Source organism: Doryrhamphus excisus, chromosome 2 (genome assembly GCF_030265055.1).
Source record: "Doryrhamphus excisus isolate RoL2022-K1 chromosome 2, RoL_Dexc_1.0, whole genome shotgun sequence".
NCBI lineage: Eukaryota > Metazoa > Chordata > Actinopteri > Syngnathiformes > Syngnathidae > Doryrhamphus > Doryrhamphus excisus.
The window spans coordinates 8,958,961-8,981,829 of record NC_080467.1 but is presented as its reverse complement, the minus strand read 5'-3'; the positions used below and the strand labels follow the sequence as shown (position 1 = coordinate 8,981,829).

Here is a 22,869-nt window from a genome sequence, read left to right as displayed (position 1 = left end):
CAGGATCCAAACAAAAAAAATGTCATATTATCATCAGCATGATATTGCTTAGTCTCGGAAAATGTCAAAAAAGTTGAGAATTTGCAAAAAAAACCTGAATCTAAACATAGAAATGTATCTGCACTTAAATGGTTATGTGTATTTCGTCTGGTCTTGCTCACGATCAAAAAGGCAATGGAAGCAACTTTTTTCCCAGTTAAATGAAAAAAAAATGTTTTAAAAAAAAATTGCAGAATTTTTTGTTCATCTTTTGGGCAAAATTTGGGCAAATGTTCCATTATTCAGGATCCAAACAAAAAAAATGGCATATTATCATCAGCATGATATTGCTTAGTCTCGGAAAATGTCAAAAAAGTTGAGAATTTGCAAAAAACCCCCGAATCTAAACATAGAAATGTATCTGCACTTAACAGTTATGTGTATTTCGTCTGGTTTTGCTCACAAACAAAAAGGCAATGGAAGCAACTTTTTTTTCCCAGTAAAATGAAGAAAAATGTAAAAAAAAGTTGCAGAATTTTTGTTTATCTTTTGGGCAAATGTTCCATTATTCAGGATCCAAACAAAAAAAATGGCATATTATCGTCAACATGATATTGCTTTGTCTTGGAAAATGTCAAAAAAGTTGAGAATTTGCAAAAAACCCCAATCTAAACATAGAAATGTATCCACGGCAAACAAAAGAAAATGAGAAATGACTGGAAATGTCTATAAAAAAAAGTCAGTATCTTCTGTGTAACCCTGCACACAAACAAAGCAGCACAAAAAAATCCAGTATTTGCACCAAAAATAAATGAATGTACGTATATAACGTACATATGCTGTACCGCTAACAGTGACATAACATAACCCTAAAAACACAACCTCCACAGTGGAGGACATGAACTTGGCGCTCTGAAATAAAAAGGAAACCGAGAGCCGTCCAAATATTTATCCAACAGAAACCCGTTTACATACCGTCGGTCTAAACATTCAACCATTCCTGTTTGGACAAACTGGTCCAAATATGTGTCAGAGCCAACCTTCATCCATGAAGACCAAAGCTATTGGAGTTCCACATCGTGACTGGCAGTATATACAAACGTCAGACAATAAAAAAAGTAATCATCATTCCACGTGATAATAGGTGAGGTTAGCCTGGAAGTCATGTCTGTCTTTAAATACTAGCTCATTAGCAGAAACCGCCTCCGACTACGTTGCCAGAGCCTCACCGCCAGATAGGTCAGAGCCCTCTCAGGGTCATCGTAAATTCACACAACACGGGATGCGAGGCACGGAAGCACCCTGACACCAGCAGGAAGACATAATATCTCAAAAATCAATTATAGCTCGACAACCTCAGCAGTGCTAGCACACTATTTGACTATAGATATTCCAGCCATGTGGAAAGTCTCATTTGAGGGAAGACATACGGTACTTTAGTGATAATATGGTGAAATAACATTTGGCATTAACATGACCGAGAAAATCAATATCTTTAACCCATAGAATCTATAATATTTAATATAACATTGCATATCATTCACCGTCTTATCAAAGTATCATTTTATTTTTCCAGCAATCTTCAGTTTTGAATTACAGGAGCCAATCTCATTGTCAGTTTTCCATCGCAAAGATATACTGTACAGTTCATAAATCATGCATGAGCCTCCTGCATGATAAATGGCTTCAATAAGTCACAGCAGAGGACAGCCGGGTGGCCTTTCCCATCAGACATCGCCATCCAATATCTTTTAATAACAGCCGAGATCCATTTACATACACTTTATACCAAGGGTTTTCAAGAACTTTGGGCTTGGTTTCATTCATGTGTTATCATAATTCATTTTCTGCCGCTTATCCTCACGAGGGTGCTGGAGCCTATCCCAGCTGTCTTCAGGTGAGAGGCAAGGTCGCCAGCCAATCCCAGGGCACATATAGACAAACAACCATTCACACTCACATTCATACCTATGGACAATTTGGAGTGGCCAATTAACCTAGCATGTTTTTGGAATGTGGGAGGAAACCGGAGTACCCGGAGAAAACCCACGCATGCAAACTCCACACAGAGATGGCCGAGGGTGGGATTGAACTTGGGTCTCCTAACTGTGAGGTCTGCGGGCTAACCACTCGTCCGCCGTGCAGCCCCGTGTTATCATAATTATGTTCAATATTCCAAGTTAATGAAGATAAAAATGTTTATCTTATTAAGTGTTATAGCCAAGGTTACATGCAGGGGGTGTCACTATGTTCTGAGGACAGGGGGAGATGCACAGGATATGAATGAATGTAGCAGATATTAAAAAAAATCACAAAAATCCAAAAAACAAATAAGGAACAAGAACCGGGATATAACTTTCCCACTTTTGGACAGATTTAGTAGAGATACGCAATTGTTTTAGGCCACCATTAAATGTACACAAGTACACACAATCTACACTGCAAAACCGCTGCTCAAGCTCTGCAACCATTCTGTCCAGTGGACAGTGATCAATCATATAATAATCATTATTATATTATTAATTAACCTATTATTATGACTATCATCATTATTCTTCTTCTGATTATTACTACTACTAGTAGTAGGTAGTAGTAGTAGGCTAGTATTAGCCTGCTTATTGGCTTGCTTATTAGCCTGCTTTTGCCCTATTATTCAAAATCTGTCAGATTTTTTTGTAAAAAAAAATTAAATTAAATTAAAAAATATAAAAATCAATAAACATTCATTTATTTTCTACCGCTTATCCTCACAAGTGTTGTGGCGGGTGCTGGAGCCTGTCCCAGCTGTCTTTGGGTGAGAGGCAGGGTACGCCCTGGACTGGTCGCCAGCCAATCACAGGGCACATAATCAATAAGCAATATCAAATTATTTAAGGGGGGTGAAGCCCCCCTAAAATAGGGCTAATGACGCCACTGGTTACATGGCTTCAGGTGGAAAGTCTCAAAACAGTTTGGGAAGCACTGCTTTAGTCCAGCAAGGGCTGCAGTGCTTAGTACGACCACAAGAGGGCCCCCTCTGCTTTAGTTACCCCCCAACTGTGTCCTCATGTCACTCCAAAACAAACCTCAACTCTATAAAGCTGAGGCTCGGTACCTTGACTTCCTTAAGTTGGAAGCCAACCTCTGGAGGAAATGTTAACGTTCTGAATTCAGAATTAAGACTTTTTCCTTCTAAACAGGCTTTATTGCCCGCCTACGTTCCAGCAACAGGACCCCAAAGGGCCTCTCATGGATCAAGCAATGGTGACACACACACATATAGCGGAGCCAAAAGCTTTTACTGTTCCTTCATCGGAAACAAACCCAGCAGGGAACACTTCCTGTGCATGTCTTTTCACAGGATGTGATGATTAATTGCGTAGAGTGATTTTTAAGTGTGCAACTTTTGACCGGCAGATATTACGACAGCTAAAATGGCCGCTCCTTGTTTTCCCGAGATTTGGGATACCTGGCATTCCTAAGAGGATCAAACCAAAACAGATAAAACTGCAGCAGTGGGTTGTTCTGATCTGGGATTCAGATAAGTCAGATTAAAGTCATGGTGCTTTTAAAGGTTCCACAGTCTATTCCTTTAACTTCCTTCAGAGGTCCCACAGGAGTATAGTCAAAGTCTGCTGGACTAAATCTACAATTTAGAGAGGTTAAAAGTACTTTTAATAAGCCCTAACAGGTCTGGTCGTCCCTCGTTTAACGTGGTTAATTGATCTCAGACCCAACCATGATAAAATAGGATTTAATATTCATTAATTCATTTTCTACCGCTTATCCTCACGAGGGTCGTGGGGGGTGCTGGAGCCTATCCCAGCTGTCTTCGGGCGAGAGGCGGGGTACACCCTGGACTGGTGGCCAGCCAATCACAGGGCACATATAGACAAACAACCATTCACACTCACATTCATACCTATGGACAATTTGGAGTCGCCAGTTAACCTAGCATGTTTTTGGAATGTGGGAGGAAACCGGACTACCCGGAGAAAACCCACGCATGCACGGGGAGAACATGCAAACTCCACATAGAGATGGCTGAGGGTGGAATTCAACTCGGGTCTCCTAGCTGTGAGGTCTGCACGCTAACTACTCGACCGCCGTGCAGCCAGGATTTAATATTAATAAATAGAATATTTTTGTTGTTAAACCATTTGTATTAGCCAATATAGTAGCTATAATATTAGAAAATAAGACATATTACACATAAATAAGATAACAGATGGGCGGCATGGCGGACAAGTGGTTAGCGCGCAGACCTCACAGCTAGAAGGACTAGGGTTCAATTCCACCCTCGGCCATCTCTGTGTGGAGTTTACATGTTCTCCCTGTGCATGCGTGGGTTTTCTCCGGGTACTCCGGTTTCCTCCCACATTCCAAAAACATGCTAGGTTAACTGGCGACTCCAAATTGTTCATAGGTATGAATGTGAGTGTGAATGGTTGTTTGTCTATATGTGCCCTGTGATTGTCTGGCCACCAGTCCAGGGTGTACCCCGCCTCTCGCCCGAAGACAGCTGGGATAGGCTCCAGCACCCCCGCGACCCTCGTGAGGAAAAAGCGGCAGAAAATGAATGAATGAATGAATGAAAGATAACAGACTCTTGAAAATTCTTAATTTAGGCCAAGAATGAGTACAATTTGTAACTTTTACTAATAATGGGCCAATATTTTTAGGCATTCATTAAGGGACATCTGTACGTAAATAACACAGAATCGGAATCGGAACCCAATCCTGGATGATAGTGCTAAATGACGCTAGTTTAGGCTATTTGCAACATAGTGCAAGTGCAGTATGCATACTGTACATAACGTTTCCCTGCTTGGCCCGCTTGCACATGTTCCATCATGTCACGCATAGAACCCTGCAGACAGTTAGTGTAAGAATAAAGACGTAGACGGGATTCTAGCCTAAATATTAGCTTCCCCCAATCCACACATATCCAGATGTGCATGAGCACCGTGAGGAGGAACGCGGAAAGATGAGAAGAACAGGCGAGTGCAGGTGAATTTGCAGGAAAGTTTGAGAAAGTTTCCTGAAAGAGCCACAAATACAAAAGCAGAACAGAGCCAATTGAAACCCTCGGGCGACAGCTGACTGGTGGCGTTCAGACAGCGAGACAACAGACATCTCTGTACTACTTTCTCCCGTTTTTCCCCTGGAAAGTCATCAACATATCCACCGCCCTCCTTCGCTTCCCGTTCTGTGTGTTATGTTCTTCAGTGGAAGAAACGTGTTGTGCTTTTCCTTTCATTCCCACTCTCTGAGGCGTCTTTATTCGCCGCCACATAACAAGACGTGTTTTCCGGATTCGCCACAGCGTCAACAGGCCTGGTAGTTTGCGGGAGGGAGGAGGACGCCATTGCAGACAGGCAATGTCAACAAGTCTGTAGTACGATGTTCGCTCCTTTTCCAATACATAGTACCAACTCGACCCAGTGCTACTCACTATCGCCCTTTTCCACTGGTAAGTACAACCACATTTGTAGTCAGCCTGGGTTACCAGCATGTCCATAGTCCATAGTCCATAGTCCATAGTCCATAGTCCATAGTCCATACCATACGTGTACTATGGAGGGTGCTTTGTCGGATATGTAAGAATTAACGCAATTGCTAACATTAGCTTACGCTGTTTTCCGTACATCCCGGCAAGACATTTTGGGTTCCTTCGTGTTATCGGTGACAAATTACATTATAAGATTATTATATGAACTAATTCTCCTGGCATTACACTTTTTTATATTTTTTATATTTTATTTATTTATTTTACTAATATTTTCACTTTTTTCTTTTCATTTTTTCACAACTTTATTCTCATCATATTTGGACTTATTACTACTATACTATGACTTTCATTCATTCATTTTCTTCCGTTTGTCCTTACGAGGGTTGCGGGGGCGCTGGAGCCTATCCCAGCTGTCTTCGGGCGAGAAGCGGGGTACACCCTGGACTGGTGGCCAGCCAATCACAGGGCACATATAGACGCACATTCATACCTATGGACAATTTGGAGTGGCCAATTAACCTAGCATGTTTTTGGAATGTGGGAGGAAACCGGAGTACCCGGAGAAAACCCATGCATGCACGGGGAGAACATGCAAACTGCTCTGAGCTCTGTGTGCTAACCACACAACCGCCGTGCAGCCTGCTATGACTTTCTCCCAACCTAATTTTCCAAAAACTGCAACTCATATTACAACTTTTGAATGTTAATAATTATGGCTTTATTTTATTAACATTATGTCTTCACGCTCTTAATATTTCATTCTCAATTTTGTAAAATTTCCCATTTTTGCTGTTGCCCGGGCCCCTAAAAAAACAGGCGTAGACTGTAAATGGCCACCGGGCCTCACTTTGGACACCCCTGCCCAAAAGAGACCAAATCAGTACGAACCAAACACAAACACTCCAGGATAGCGGCATAGAAAAACATGGATGGATGCTTCGGAACGTCCACATGAGACACCTACATGATTGCGTTATATGATATATTTGCTGACTCTGATATTTTTATTAGAGGAAAAAATAGCACAGAGTGAAAAACAGGCAGTGCACCAAAAAGAAGGAAGTGAAAATAAAGACATGGCGCTGCTTCTTTCTTTTAAACTTGACTTTCTTCCCCATTTTTAGGTACACCTGCACAATAAAATGATATCCTAAACGCGAGTATCCTTGTCACGGTGCTAACCACATACAATGCAGTTCTACACCACTGTAAAATGTAAATACAACACTTGGCAGTGTACCTAATAATGTGGCCTGTGAGTTGAACCCTAACAGGCCAAATGAGCTGACGCATGTGTTTTATTACCCTCCAAAGCAAAATATAGGGCCACCAAAATATTAGAAACAGCCCTAAGTATGATGCAATGCATTCCTGCAACACTGCAAATTACAACCCCCGTGATGTCGTAAGTCTATTTGTCTCATAACAATCCAAATACAAAAGGGTCACGGTCCTCATTTCAATGCCCTGGACTTCCAAGACCGTCTCCATGCGTCTGCAGTCTGTTAACATCATAAAAGGAATCTCTCCTACCTGGAATGACCTCAAAGAGATATTTTCCCGCTTCATCGCCGCTGCTTGGATGCTCTGTGACTTTGTTGCCGGGTAGGAAAATGGCTCCCTGCGGAGGAGAACAAAACAGAACATTTTCAATCTCACGCTGAGTGTTTTGGCCCCCAAAAGTCAGGATTATGTTCTGACTTATGTTTCCGTGTCATTGAAGTGCTTGATTAAAAACCCAAAAATAGATGGAGGTCACCAAGCGTGACCTGTGTCGGGGTTAACGCTAATTCAGACAAGCTGTGGGTCGTGCGACTGCGTCCGTATTGAAGAGTCGCACATGTTAACAGGATCAGAGGGGAGTCCGGTTCCTTCCTGCAGAGAGACGTGACACTTTAATGGGCCGTAACTGTGACAACCAGGAAGTGGAAACCCTACCTGAGGGCCCCAAGATGAGGTGATTTCAAGCACAGGCTGTAAAAGTGTGACAGGAACGTCCGTTTGATGTGGCTGTTGGCACCGCTCACAAAACCACATGGATGTTTTCCGCATTTAAAGCACCGTCTCAATTGTCAGGCACGCGGTACTGTTACTGTAGGGCAGTTATAGCCCAAGTGCGGGCCGGGGGTCACTTGTGGCTCGCGTATTGGCCCGCAGCACATTGTACAAAGTCAAATTTTGCATCATTTAACAAGAAAAAGTTTAAATTTTAAGTACCGTTGTTTTATAAGGAACAATAATGTCATTCATTCATTCATTTTCTACCGCTTTTTCCTCACAAGGGTCGCGGGGGTGCTGGAGCCTATCCCAGCTGTCTTTGGGCGAGAGGCGGGTTACACCCTGGACTGGTGGCCAGCCAATCACAGGGCACATATAGACAAACAACCATTCACACTCACATTCATACCTATGGACAATTTGGAGTGGCCAATTAACCTAGCATGTTTTTGGAATGTGGGAAAAAAAACGGAGAACCCGGAGAAAACCCACGCATGCACTGGGAGAACATGCAAACTCCACACAGAGATGGCCGAGGGTGGAATTGAACCCTGGTCTCCTAGCTGTGAGGTCTGTGTGCTAACCACTAGATCACCGTGCCGCCCATAATGTCATTTCATTTTAAATAAAAATATTTTTTTGTAATATGAGAAACTAATTATGGAAATAAAGTCATGAAATTACCAGAAGAAAATATATAATAACAAAGTTGACGTGGTTGGAAAATGTAAAATAAAATCCAGCAACAGCAGAAATAAACTGCTTTCATTTTATGAGAATAAAGTCAAAATATTAAGAGGGGGAAAAAAAGCCATATTCTCACAAGAAAAAAAAGTTTTTTTTAACAACAATTTTTTTTTCAATATTATGAGGAAAAATAATGGTAGTTAAAAAGTACTAAATATGAAAGAACAGATTTCTAAGTCATAATATTATGAAAAACATATTAAAAAAATACAAGGCCGGAAAAAAAGTTAAAATATTGTGAGAATTAAGTTAAAAAAAATGGGAATAAAATCATGAGAATGAAATGTCTGAAGATTAAAGCCCAAAGTTCATGCTAATAAGGCTTTTTTCACCTCTATCACAAAGCTGACAAGCAGTTTGGGGGAAATATACCGTTAATATACCATTAGCATATTTACATGTGTTGCTTGACAGAGTAGCAAAGTGGCCCACGCATTATTTCATCTATGGGAAAAGTCTGAACACCCCTTTTCGTAGGGGAAACACGAGGAGACGCTGTTCATGAAAGTGTCGTTTTGGTACTTTGCTGGTTTGAGTTCCTCCATGATTTGAAGCCACAGCACCCACATTGGCCACCCACATTGTTTCAGACAAAACCTACACTTGGATAGTTTTTTTTACATTTGTGTATTGTTGGAACAGTAATGACAATGTGGGAAAAATACCACGAAAGACTGCAAGATGTCTGTTTAAGATGGTTGATCTGTACTGTGTAACGTGGGACATTCAGTTAAGCTAAAACATGACTCAGAACCGGGACTATGGGTGCACTGGTTTACATTGCACTTTTGACTGGATCTGCACTAAAATGTAATATTTTGTGTCTTTGTTTCACAAGGTTAAGGGGTTGTCGTTCACTAAAAAAAAACACAACAATGAAAAAGTAAAATACCGCATCCAACACATATTGACACTGCAGTATGTCTAATATTACAAAGCATTAAGAACGACACTCTGTACCAGGAGATATGACCCCTAGGACGCGATCAATCAATCCAGCAAAGGAATGTTTGATTCCGGGTTGCTAAAAGAAAGAAAAATGTTCACTGGAGTCAGTGAACCGCAAGTCGTTGGTCAGTTAGGTGCTCATTAGTCCTTGGCTGGTTGATCACAAGCCACTTTTTTTATCTGCTAATTACTGCTCTTCAGCCTCAGTGGCCTTTCAGCGGCAGGAAGTCAAACCCAGTGGGAGATGTGAGGATGTGAAGCGAGTGCATCTGTCTGCAAAATTCACATCTGTGGCTTTTAAATTAGTGAAACATGGAAGACGGCATCCCCACTGGTTGTTAAACAACAACACAATAAGTACCAAAGGATGAGTACAGTTGGGTACTGATACTTTTGAATAGAAAATCCTTGTCCTTAGAGAAGTACTTAACACAAAGCCATCAAGCGCTTTTGAGTGCTGTGTTTGTGTCTCAGTGTTTTTCTTTAACCTTGTTAAAAGGCAGAGGACGGTAAAAATGCAACCTCATTAAAGCCCAAAGTGCTCTTTTGACTTTATGGGTTTATGGATTTCATTCCTTATAAGGCCAATGCAGTAGAAAGACAATGCAGGTGTCTTTTGTGAAGGATGTGATGCTCCAGCAAAGGGATGCGGATGATCCGTCACTGAAAGGACATTTGGGTTTGACATCAAAAGACGAATATGAGACCGGAGACCAATATATCAGCTTTCATTTCCAGGTAAATACATCTGCAGCTTCAGACATTTTTCATGTGAGCAAAAGTATTGGAAAATGTGACTGACAGGTGTGTTTGTTCCTACTACGTTGCTTATAGTAGAATAGGTTTTGGCAGTGGATTTAGAGGTAAAAACAACATAAAAACCAGAGCGCTATCTACGAGTGAAAAACAACCAGAATCCAATCAGAACCATTGCATACACATTGGTCAAAGTCAACCACATGGAATGTCCTGAAGAAGGTAACCTCCTTAAAGTAAGGAGCCGACGCAAAATAAAAGAAGTGTCTGTAATAAGCTGCTGACGAGTATAGCAAGTCCAGCAATTATGCAATGATAAAAGACAATAAGCTCAAAGTGAATAACCAATTGCAACTCCAAAAGCGGGCTACACAGTGGTCAAGTGGTTAGCGTGCAGACCTCACAGCTAGGAGAACCAAGTTCAATCCCACCCTCGGCCATGTCTGTGTGGCATGGGTTTTCTTCGGGTACTCCGGTTTCCTCCCACATTCCAAAAACATGCTAGGTTAATTGGCAACTCCAAATTGTCCATAGGTATGAATGTGAGTGTGAATGGTTGTTTGTCTATATGTGCCCTGTGATTGGCTGGCCACCAGTCCAGGGTGTACCCCGCCTCTTGCCCGAAGACAGCTAGGATAGGCTCCAGCACCCCCCACAACCCTCGTGAGGATAAGTGGTAGAAAATGAATGAAAAGCCAGTGGCATTTGGTTACAAATAATCCAAAAAATGCACTTTAAATTCCCGGCCTGTTCCTACCTGAGGTAATGGAAATAAAATGCGATTTAGAAAACAGAACATTTTGTCCACAGAGAACTGATGGACTTTTCCATTCATTGCTTCAGAGCCTGGTGGACATGCACTCTGCATCTGGGCTACGTGTAAGGAATGTTAATAATAGAACAGAAATAAGATGGGCTGCTTTGATGGGACTTTACATGTTGCATTCAAGACTTCACTGATGCATTGAAGGTCAAACGGTAAATATTTCATTGTGCAGTACAATTAAAAACAGAGACCTTGTCTAAATGTTACAGTTTGATGTCATCACTTGTAAGACATGGCTGTTTTACGCATTGGAAATGATGATCTATATCCAAATCCATAATAATGAGTGGTGCTTCTTAACAATGCTGTCATTGACGGGCACACGGGTACATTAGAAGGTTTATACAGCTAATGAATGCCACCATTGTTTAAGATGGCTCGGGTAAGATGAAATTTGAGCGTGTGTGACGCGCATGTGTGTGTGTGTATGTACGCACAACTCCACGAACGAGTGAGGGCAGGCAGATGGCATGTAGACGCTAAGCCCACACGTGCCGTACCCTCCGCGCTTGTGACCTCGCGCTTCCATCACACCGCCATTCTTGGGATTCCACACGTTGCTCAGAGAGGTTTGGCTGGAGACGCGCGGGACACAACACAACCCCTTTAACGACGGCGATGACACACAATGTTTTTATCCCACAGCTAAACATGACAACATTTGCTGGGAGGGACGAAGATAGTATGCATCGTGTCTGGACCAGGGGTGTCCAAACTTTTTCCCCTGAGGACCACATCCTGAAAAGTGAAAGGATGCAAGGGTATTGCTTCAAAATAAATTAATTCATTCATTTTCTCACGAGGATAAGCCTATCATAAGCCTATATAAACTGGAGCCTATCCCAGTTGTCTTCGGGCAAGAGGCGGCGTACACCCTGGACTGGTGGCCAGCCAATCACAGGGCACATATAGACAAACAACCATTCACACTCACATTCATACCTATGGACAATTTGGAGTCGCCAATTAACCTAGCATGTTTTTGGAATGTGGGAGGAAGCCGGAGTACCCGGAGAAAACCCATGCATGCACGGGGAGAACATGCAAACTCCACACAGAGATGGCCGAGGGTGGGATTGAACTCGGGTCTCCTAGCTGTAAGTTCTGCGCGCTAACCACTCGTCCGCCGTGCAGCCCCTTCAAAATAAATGATGTGTTTATTTCATTTACAGTTCAGGTTTTATTTTGTGCACTTCTTCTTTGGGCAAATGTTTCTGCTCTCTAAGAGGCAGGAAGTAGGCCAATGTTGCAGCAGGTAACTAATGGAGACTTCACAGCATGTGTGTGAGTGGAATTAATGCACCTGCATACTCTCGTTGAATCCTATACATGTCCTTATCAACTAAATTTGTCTTTCCGAGATAATAATTCTCAGGGTGCCACCCTGTCCATGCAAACACTACACTTTTAATTGCAGTCTAGAAATAGCAGAGAAATCTGTACCTTCAGGTATGCGGACCTTTAACCCTCACAGCTGTGGTTTGATTCAGCAAAGGTTTCTGGGAAACTAGCCAGGCAGAAAATACGAGAAAATAAAGGATTTTATTGTTCTGGAGTCTCCTCTGGACTGGGGGGATATTGTTTATGAGGAATTAATTATTCACAAAAAAGGCAGACAACTATGGAGTGTCTGGGACAAGCAACGCTCTGATGACGACAGACCTGAGTAAAGGCTGAACGATTCTACCTTGGATGAGCACCAAATTGCTCTTTCATCGATCAATACTTCCTTGGCTCGTGCCCTATCCCTCCATCAAGTTTTGAGGACATTTCTTTAGTTTTGCGCAACTGCTATCTCATGAAAATAGTCTGCTCGCCTGATTAAACCACATAAAAAAATGTATGAAAATTAATCCGTACTGTATTTGACTGCATTCATAAGACATTTCTGTGATTGGCTGGCGACCAGTCCAGGGTGTACCCCGCCTCTCGCCTGAAGACAGCTGGGATAGGCTCCAGCACCACCCACAACCCTCGTGAGGATAAGCGGTAGAAAATGAATGAATGGATGAATGAATGTCTGAGCCCCATATGCCTCATTTGGTCGGTACTAGGCCTAGATTAGGGCTAGATTAAGGGCCCCAGTAACCTACATACATAAGATTTGGCAACCAAAGACTGGCTTACCAATACACCCGCTCTCACAGTTCTGCCTGTGGGTACTAGGTAGGGTCTCATTTGGGCCCCATGGGTACAAAGCTGGAGCCCAGTTTTGGGCTCTAGTATCCTACTTCCAAAAGAAGGAAACTCCCATGCTTGGATATAATTAAAGATCCTCGGATTAACAACAGCCCAGAGGATCACTCAAGCACTCGAAACTCTCGACCACATTAAAACTAAACTTTGCGTAATGTCATGTCAGCCGCTTCTTTGCACGTTACGTTAAGCGTGTTTTGACAGCCTTACCAGCGCTTTGCTTTCCTCTTCATCCTTGTAGTAGAAGAGTTGGTCCCCACGCAGGACAAACCAGCGGTTGTGCCAGGTTTTGACAAAACCTCCTTGCTTCCTCAGCCACCCGCACCTGATGACACCCTGCTTCAAGTGCCGTGGGGCCTCCACGCCGGCATGGCCTCCGCCGTGCTGGGGACTGCCGGGGGACTGGTCGTCCATCACGGCAACTCAGACCTGCCAGGAGTCAGAAATAATTGTATACTTTGAAGAATGTGAAAATTGAGCATCACGTAGGAGTTCAATCTGACACTAGTTTCCCGTTTCATCCATGTTGACCTGAATATAAGAACATGACATGCATATCAACATGTGGCAACAAATGACTCAGCTTTTTTTCCCTGTCACACACACACCAGCATTAAACATCTGCATGGCCTTGAACAACAACACACAAACGTCACCATCTCCATCTTACAGTATTTCCTTGTTTGAACCTCTGTACTGCTCAAAGCTTGCTGACATCAGCATTAAAGCCTCGCCACGCTCTCCATGGAGTCTCCGGCTTGGTGCAAGTCCAAACAGGCCACAGGTCCAGATGAGGACCAGATGCAGAGTACAGCAGAGTTCCCAATTGCAGGGGAACAAGTGGAACAAATAGAAAGATAAATAAATAACGAAATAGGATAATAATAAAAAAAAATTGTGGTCGGGTTACTGTGGTGATTTCCAAACCTTACATGTGAACTTTTTGCAACCTCGTGGCTGTTGGTAGCATCATATGGAAGAAATGAAAATCATGTAACTGCACTTCTTAGGCGAACAAACTAAGAAAACGTGTTTTGTCATTAATGGCATTACACGCCTATGAAAAGTATGTACCGTATTTTTTGGACTATAAGTTGCTCCGGAGTATAAGTGGCATTTTTTGCGGGTAATTTATTTTCCAAACTACTTGACCAAAACAGACATTACGTCCTCTTGGAAGGCAAGTTCTAACATTAATAAAAGACTAGAGAACAGGCTGAATAGGTGTAAGATATGCTAACACAATGCTTATTCAGCTACACAAAAAATAAACAGAAACAGAAAAGGTGTCCAGTCTTTATGTAACATAAAAAGTTTTTTTCATTTATAAGTCGCTCTGGAGTATAAGTCGCAGGAATAGCCAACGTATTAAAAAAAATGTGACTTATAAATAAATGTGATTAATATGTATAATCACCCTCCTCCAAAAAACACCAAGATTTGATGGTGTATGATTTCTAGTCATAAATAAAAATAAGGCTCCTGGACTTGTTTGGCATCTGGTCCAAGAACAGAACATAAATTCTGACTACCCGAGTAAAACGGAGAACAAGGGGCACAAATCTTGATTTTGGGGAATATTGAACCATGCATCTGTCAACTGAATTATTTTATAAAACCCTTGAATATTTCTTTCAGGCCAAGTGGGCACGAGTTCCATTTCCCAGATGTGGTCTGTTAACAATGTCGGGAATAATGATACGTATAACATACCGCATGGCATGATAATAACAATAGCAGGTCCAGACGATGAAGGGAGATTGTAAAAGCTCTGAAATGGGATAGTCCAGATCATTCGGAGCATTTAACTCGTGCAGGGGTCAGCAACCCGCGGCTCAATAGCCACATTTGGCTCTTCAGCCTCTTTGTTGTGGCTTCCTTTGCAATGCTTGAATATTTTTTAACACCTGAGTGGGGAAAATGCACGTCTTTTGAAATTAGTTTTTAAAAATCCAACTTTGTGTGAGACCATGAATGCACCCTGACTGAGTTCTGACTAGTGATTGGATGGGCACGAGGATGAGCAGACAAAATGCTATTCATGGTAAACATGAAGGAAAATAAATAATACTTTCCCAGAGCTATTTGACAATTCTAAAAAAATAAATTAGAGATCATTTAAAAACAGCGGCATGGGAACTTGTTTGCGCCAGAGTAAACAAATTAGGTAAGTTTACAGTAGTTTACACATAAATTTATGTAAGTTTATCTCCAATACTAGCAAGAGTACTCCAACTCGTCTTGTCTTATCTGAACTACTTTGATACCCCCAAATTCCCTCCAATGTTGTTTTAAACATACATACATGTTTTGCGGCTCCAGGGTATTTTTCTTCAGTGGGCAAGGGGATAAAATGGCTCTTTTCACAGTAAAGGTTGCCGACCCCCTGAACTAGTGGAATAGTCCATTTGCTGGCATATGGTTAAGTACAGTAACTACCAAGGTGAAGAGCAAAGGGTTTGGTGTGAACAGACCATGTGGATTGACGCTGCAATTGTTTTGGGTAAAGGCTAGAAAAACAGAGGCGTGGAATCTTCCGTGACCACAGGAAGTGGCCGTGGGAAGGGAAAGTAGTACACAAAAACGTTTTCCAGCCTGTGGTAGTGTTGAAGTTGCAATTTGAAAGGGGCTAATTTGGCCTGAATTTAGCCTGATCCCGCTAGCCCTGTCAGTCTGGTCCTGTTTCGTGAGAGACGATTGTGAGTCACTTTATGTGCGGCAGAAGAAACCTTCGTCTGGACTCAGTTGTGGCAAGGGGGGAAAACGCAATCAGCCCTTTGACATTCTGTAATGGCGTTGCGTGAGGAAGATGCGGCCCACACAAGCCGCCTTAAAGTTACGTAAGTACAACTATAGGTAATACCTGCACTGTTTTTCACCCAGGAAATAGTAAACAGGTAATTATACAGGTAGATATTAAAGACATCACAGTATGAGGACATACTATAGTAATATATATATATACATAATATAGTATACCAGATTACTTAATACCACAGTAGCCAACATAGCATGTACAGAAAAACATGGGCTTCACATGGCTGGTCAGTGCTGTAACTTCTCTAAATATCCCCGAACAACCCCCCCACGTCTCACAGTGGGGCCCCCGTGACCCACATGTGTTAAAGACAAATATAACCCCACGGCTACCAAAGCTGCAAAGAGCCACAGAGTGGAAAGGAGGCTTTGCTTAGAGGATATGAAAGAGGAAGAAGCTTCAGATGGAAGCATCATACCTACCAACACCAAAACCGATCCTTCACTCCGGCCAGCACATACAATTAAAGGCTGTCATGACTTCATGTTGAAAACCGTTCCGGCCAGGTCCCAATGGGGGAACCTGTAATGGATTTATCACGTCGGCCCATGATCAGTCACTGCTCCACACTGTGAGTCACTAAGACAGAAGGAGCTGTATGATTGGAAGCAGCACACGGCGGGATGAGAGGAGGGTCGACTAGCAAACACGCGACCGGGGATGAATGTTTGAATCAGTTTGATGAGTCAGGGTCAGTTTTGTCTACACATGGACTCAGATTCGACATGTGGTCTCCCTTCCTTGTCCTCAGTGCAGCCTTTTTTGCTGTGATGCAAGCTCGGTCACTGACACTCCTTCTTCCTTTTAGTCCCTGCCATGTGTCACGCAGCCATATACAGTATGTCTTGGAACTCATCAAGACACATTAAGAACGCTGCTGCCAGGAAATGAAATAAATACTGTATTTTCCAGACTATAAGTCGCACTTTTTTCATAGGTTGGCTGTTCCTGCGACTTATACTCCAGAGCGACTTATAAATGAAAAAACTGTTCCATAAACACTGGACACCTTTTCTGTTCATGTTTATTTTTTGTGTAGCTGAATAAGCATTGTGTTAGCATATCTTACACCTATTCAGCCTGTTCTCTATTCTTTTATTGTTAGAACTTGCCTTCCAAGAGGACGTAATGTCTGTTTTGGTCAAGTAGTTTCGAAAATAAATTACCCACAAAAAATGCGACTTATACTCCAGTGCGACTTATGTATGTTTTTTTTCTACCTATTTATGCATTTTTGGCCTTGTGTGACTTATAGTCCAGAAAACACGATATATTACCATATTTTCTGGACTATAAGTCACACTTTTTTTCATAGGTTGGCTGTTCCTGCGACTTATAAATGAAAAAACTGTTTATGTTACATAAAGACTGGACACCTTTTCTGTTCATGTTTATTTTTTGTGTAGCTGAATAAGCATTGTGTTAGCATATCTTACACCTACTCAGCCTGTTCTCTATTCTTTTATTGTTAGAACTTGCCCTCCAAGAGGACGTAATGTCTGTTTTGGTCAAGTAGTTTCGAAAATAAATTACCTGCAAAAAATGCGACTTATACTCCAGTGTGACTTATGTATGTTTTTTTTCTACCTAATTATGCATTTTTGGCTTTGTGCAACTTATAGTCCAGAAAACACGATATATTACCATATTTTCCGGACTATACGTAAGTCGCACTTTATTTCATAGGTTGGCTGTTCTTGTGACTTATACTCCAGAGCGACTTATAAATGAAAAAACTTTTTATGTTACATAAAGACTGGACACCTTTTTTGTTTATGTTTATTTTTTATGTAGCTGAATAAGCATTGTGTTAGCATATCTTAAACCTATTCAGCCTGTTCTCTGTTCTTTTATTGTTAGAACTTGCCTTCCAAGAGGACGTAATGTCTGTTTTGGTCAAGTAGTTTGGAAAATAAATTACCCGCCAAAAATGCGACTCATACTCCAGTGCGACTTATGTATGTTTTTTTCTACCTAATTATGCATTTTTGGCCTTGTGCGACTTATACTCCGGAGCAACTTATAGTCCACAAAATATGGTAATCATAAGGTTGAACATCAAAAGGTCAATCAGTTGAACAGTTAGTCGGGTGCGTGGTTTACAATAGCAAATAACCACTGGCATATCTTATTGGTGCCGAGTCATAAACATTGGTGGTAGCCGTTGTGGCTGTAGGCAACCTCCTGATGTAGTATTAAGCATCACCCAACTGTTGTTTTCAGTGAACTCATTGGTTCTGAACATTAGTTCTGTTGTAGCCTTGTTGTGCACTATAGTAATCCCTCGTTTATCACGGTTAACTGGTTTCAAACCCAGCCACAATAAGTGAATTTTCGCTAGTATTCATAATAGTATTCGTAATAAGTATTCATCCATTTTCTATGGACTGGACTGGTTGCCAGTCAATCTTTCCACAAAGTAGGATTCAATATGAATAGACTGAATATTTGCATAGTTTGCATAGAAAACTTGCTTATGACATTCAATATATGATTAGAGCCCTGTAGACAGGAAGTAACACCCCTATAGTCACCTTTACATTTGTAAAAAAGTAGACATCATGAGATAAAATAAGCCATTTGAGACATAAACATGACTTGTGTGTGTTGCTTTAAATAATAATTGATGTTCCACTGAGTTTGGCCTTGTATTTGTAAATGTGTAATTCGGGAACTAGTACAGAATCATAATAGATGTTGAGTGGCCGCTATGTAATGTAAGATATTGTACTTATCATTCAGCTGTATTCCCGACAACCCCTATGTGCCCTCTGAATGATCCCAGCTTCCTTCTTTGTTGCAGTCTCCGTGCCCTCCTCAGGCTCCTATTTTCCCTCCCCAATAAACAGATATCATAGATCTGGGAACAGCCGAGTGCAGCAGCTGACACGGGCAACCTGATCCCAGAGCTTTCCAACGGCACAGCTTGTGAGCACTGCGGACATTCCTCACGGCACTGGAGGGGGGGTATCATGGCGTTGGAAAAAGAATGGAAAAGATGGGGGCATCTTTTCCATGCTAGGTACCCAGGTAGAGGGTACAACACTCTGGACGCGACCTCAATATCACCCAAGAAGACGTAACCACAATGTTACCACACAGTGTATGAAAACTACCTGGGAAGTGGTGGGAATCGGATAATTACCACGATTACGGGCAGTTTACGGGACGCCATGCCAAGCCACTTTTTACTGACTCTCAGCAAGCCTGCCGATGCAAGAAGCACCCACCGCTGAACACGATGTGTTTAATTGCTATTGTGCATCATTTTGTCTAATTAACGTGATGTTTACAGCCGGTGGCGCAGCTGGAAAAGGATGGGAACCACATGGGGATGATTAATTGATGAACTTTGCCATCAAAACAAGTTCTCACGATAATGTATGACAACATACATTGACCGACCATGCCATCAGATGCAATACAAAGCAACTATCCTGATACGGATGACAGCACGACAAGCATTCTTTAATTTATAATATTTCTTTAAAATAAGAAATAAAACTTTGCCAAATAGTACAATTGATTTTTCTTCATTTAAAAAAAATATATATTTTTTTTTTTATCTCTCGCCAAGTAAAAAACACAGGGATCGTGCAGGGCATATTTTTACACACTACTACTTTTAAAAGTAGTTTTAATAAATAAAATTATCAACAAAAACAAATACAACAATTCTAAATAGCACAAAACACTTTTCATTATTTTTTTAAATTGTGCCAAACTATTTTTCTGCCTAGTAACAAGTACTGTAGCTATAGCAGAACAACCACCCTTGTAAAATATTAATAATAATCATAATAAATAGAAATCAATCATTTTTTTCTGTAAAATTATTTTTCAGCCTTGCAATGAGCAGTTAGCAACTTACTAGTTTGGTTATATGAGGGTCAAAATATTGGAAACAGATCTCAGTCAATAATGCTGCCAACTCTCCCTGTCCTTTCATGTGCTACATGCAATGTGGAGCAATTGTTTTGGGTTTTTTTTTGGTGCAAAAAGGAATTCCAATGAATATGTTTGAGTGCATAGCACGTTGGCCACACAGACCTGGGTTCAAATCTCCGCCTGTGGAACTTGCATGTACTCCGGTTTCCTCCCCCATTCCAAAAACATGTTAGCCTCATTGGCGACTCCAAATTGTCCATAGGTATGAATGTGAGTGGGAATGGTTGTTTGTCTATATGTGCCCTGTGATTGGCTGGCCACCAGTCAGTTTCGCTCCCAAATCAGGCTGCAGGCAGCATATCAGAAACAGTGCAGTGCAAACTCCAACCACAACAACAACATATCATGACAGCGTCAATCTTGGCTGAACATTCGTATCATTTTTGCAGCCATTGAAGTCTGCAGGTTGAAGCACGCTGATAAGATTGTCATACCCACATAAAAAGAGGAATCCTAAATGTTCTTGAACTCACCCTTGAGATCAATCAACCAGGTGCTGCTTGATTCCCAAATAAATCCAGCCCGGGGTGTGAGGTTTGGTCAAGAAAAAGAAGAAGTGGAGGATGTGGAGATGACGTTGTCCTCCGCTCTCTGCTGCTGCTGCACTGACTGGCAGACTCACTGGACGGAGAAATGTCCTCACAAGTTCAACTCTCACAACGTGTGCATGCTGACAGAGTGTCTCTGGGTGGCTGTCGCACCACGAAAGGAGGAGGAGCCTGTTACACACACACACACACACACACACACTGCAGCCTGAACTCATGTAAGTCATCCTGGCTGCTTCCACTCAGCCTGAGGAGATATACGAGGTGGTTACATGTGTCCGAAGCACACTTTAAGCATAGCAATTTCATTTTAGTCCAAAAGTAACCACCTGAAATGTGTCCTCACCGTGACATATACCACCAACGTGCTCTGCAAACGTTTATTTGGTGAACCCTGTCATCACTGGGGTGCTAGCTCAGCTGTATACACACTGACTGGTGCAAAATGCATCTTGTTTACCTGTGAGCTATCAGCTACATTCTCAGTCCAAGTGCTACCAAGTGGATCTAATATGACATCACAACAAAATACAATCACAAATACATTTTATTTCTGCCCAAAATATTACGAACCACTGTAAACTACAAGCATAATAAACACCAAGTCGTTAAATCCAACCTGTGACCGTCCTCACGGTGCGTTATTAACTTTGCAAAAGCAGTATTGTTTATACTAGATCTCAATAGATACTGCACGCAAGCGAGTCATCAAAGTTATGAGATGAAAGAAGGATGGGGCGCAACGCCGCAGCTGTCCGCCGCCATCCCTCAGCATGTTTTATTATATTTGCAAGACGTTGGAATGCCGATCGTGAAGCTCTTGTGACCTTGTGACGTAGCGAGTGGCCATCTGTAAACAAAGCGAGGTTGCATCGACTCCCACGAGGCCTCCTGCGGGGGCGGACAGAGTGGACATCATCGAAGATAGCGCATTAGATTAGAGCGGATGAATGATCACAGATGGCACATCTGGGAATTTAGACTGTCTCTGTGGTTCTTCTGTTTCTCATGACCCAAACTTGGACCTTGGGGCCTTTCCCAGTGGATATTTCTTACATGTTTGTCGCAAATATTTGTTATATCCGAGCTGTGTGTTGCTTAGTTAGCAGCATTGCACCAAAACTATATAAGCAATTTCTAGAAAAAAAAAGTGACTCAAGGAAGGGGCCAAGTAAGAAATCAATCAATTTTGGACCAGATTTGAGGATATCAGGACTTCACATCAGTTATTATTTTGGATATAATGCCAAATCAAAACAAACATATGTACACTAGTCAAAGATCCTCTATATGACAGGAGTACTCTGGTGTGTTTAAGAATCTGCTGCATAAAACGAACCCCTGAATCTGGCCCATGTGCTACCATTTGAATCGACTTCTATGAGGTTGCACCTTCTTGCAATGTGCAATACCGCCATCTACAGGACTGGGGAGGATCAGCGTGGCCCAAGCTGTGGAGTTACTGCCTACTTGGACCAAAATAAGTCTATAATTAATAAAGTAAAATTAGAATATTTAGACTTAAAATGGCTATTGCCATGGCACCAATTGTAAGTAATAGGGTTAGGGTAACACAGACTTTTTCAAGTTTACCATGATGATATTTAGTGGAAAAGGTATTTTAGTGCTCTCATTCATAATCCCAAACTGAATCGAGAAACGTTAATCATCGTTCCTACCTTGACTTTGTATGCAACGAGTAGATTGAAGTGGCGAATTACCGTCTGGTTCCATGAAGCTAAATTGTGTCTTTTCGTCATATCAAGCATAAACAACAAACAATACTACCGAATGTTGTCAATACTTATCGTTACGTTGTTGTCAAGCTCCAGTGATCAATTCACTTCCGGGAGTTTCAAATTTGGAGGTCAAGAAAAAAAAAGAAAGAGCTCAACTATGTTGCTGCGGTGCAACATTGTTCTCTAGTGGCAATCTCTAGCATTACAGCTACAAACCTATACAATAGTTTGGAAAGTTTTTTTTTAATGAAACGTCTGAAACTAATATGATTATTTCAAAATATACTTTCCCCAATTGATTGATTTTCCAATTTTGCTGTTTTCTTATTCAATTATATTTTTAGAATGTACCACGGGAGAAAAGCACGTTGGAATCCCCTGTTCTAAGAGCAGGTGGCTCAGTGCCGCGTCAAATCCAGCAAGTGGTGCTGTTTGTCTCTTTTCTGATATATGCAGTTGATAGTGACACACACGTACGTAGTACGTACAGTCAGCTTATGTTGTGAGGTTGGTTTGTAAATGAAACATAAAGTATGTTGGCTTGCAGTGCATTGTCATTCTTTCCTGTTGTTTTTATTAGCGCTTAAGTTTTAAGTAGAGGCACGACCCAAAGAAGAATGGTTTCACTTCTTTGTGTTTTTGTTTTAACTCATTCATTTATTTTGTTTCCTCAAACTTCAAAGTTTTAAATATAATAATATATAATATATTTAATATATAATATAATAATATAGTTTTTCGGCTTAATTTAATTTAATTTAATTTAATTTAATTTAATTTAATTTAATTTAATTTAATTTAATTTAATTTAATTTAATTTAATTTAATTTAATTTAATTTAATTTAATTTAATTTAATTTAATTTAATTTAATTT

The 22,869-nt window shown here is 41.3% G+C and overlaps 1 protein-coding gene across 4 annotated transcripts in view; it reads right to left on the bottom strand.

Annotated features, from left to right (window-relative positions):
- Nucleotides 1-22,107, bottom strand: part of arhgap24 (Rho GTPase activating protein 24) — a 42,670-nt gene extending 20,563 nt beyond the window's left edge. The window contains exons 1-6 of one of the 4 annotated variants that reach the window (XM_058050341.1): nt 21,935-22,107; nt 20,716-21,146; nt 20,409-20,426; nt 20,181-20,328; nt 13,152-13,370; nt 7,004-7,091 (exon numbers count right to left, since the gene is read on the bottom strand). In XM_058050341.1, coding sequence (XP_057906324.1) covers nt 7,004-7,091; nt 13,152-13,355 — 292 coding nt within the window. In that variant the 5' untranslated portion in view covers nt 13,356-13,370; nt 20,181-20,328; nt 20,409-20,426; nt 20,716-21,146; nt 21,935-22,107. Of the gene's footprint in view, nt 1-7,003; nt 7,092-13,151; nt 13,371-20,180; nt 20,329-20,408; nt 20,427-20,715; nt 21,147-21,934 lie in introns of those variants that run through there. The other 3 variants (XM_058050358.1, XM_058050349.1, XM_058050366.1) reach the window with 3 other exon arrangements.
- Between the last annotated feature and the right edge of the window lie 762 nt (nt 22,108-22,869).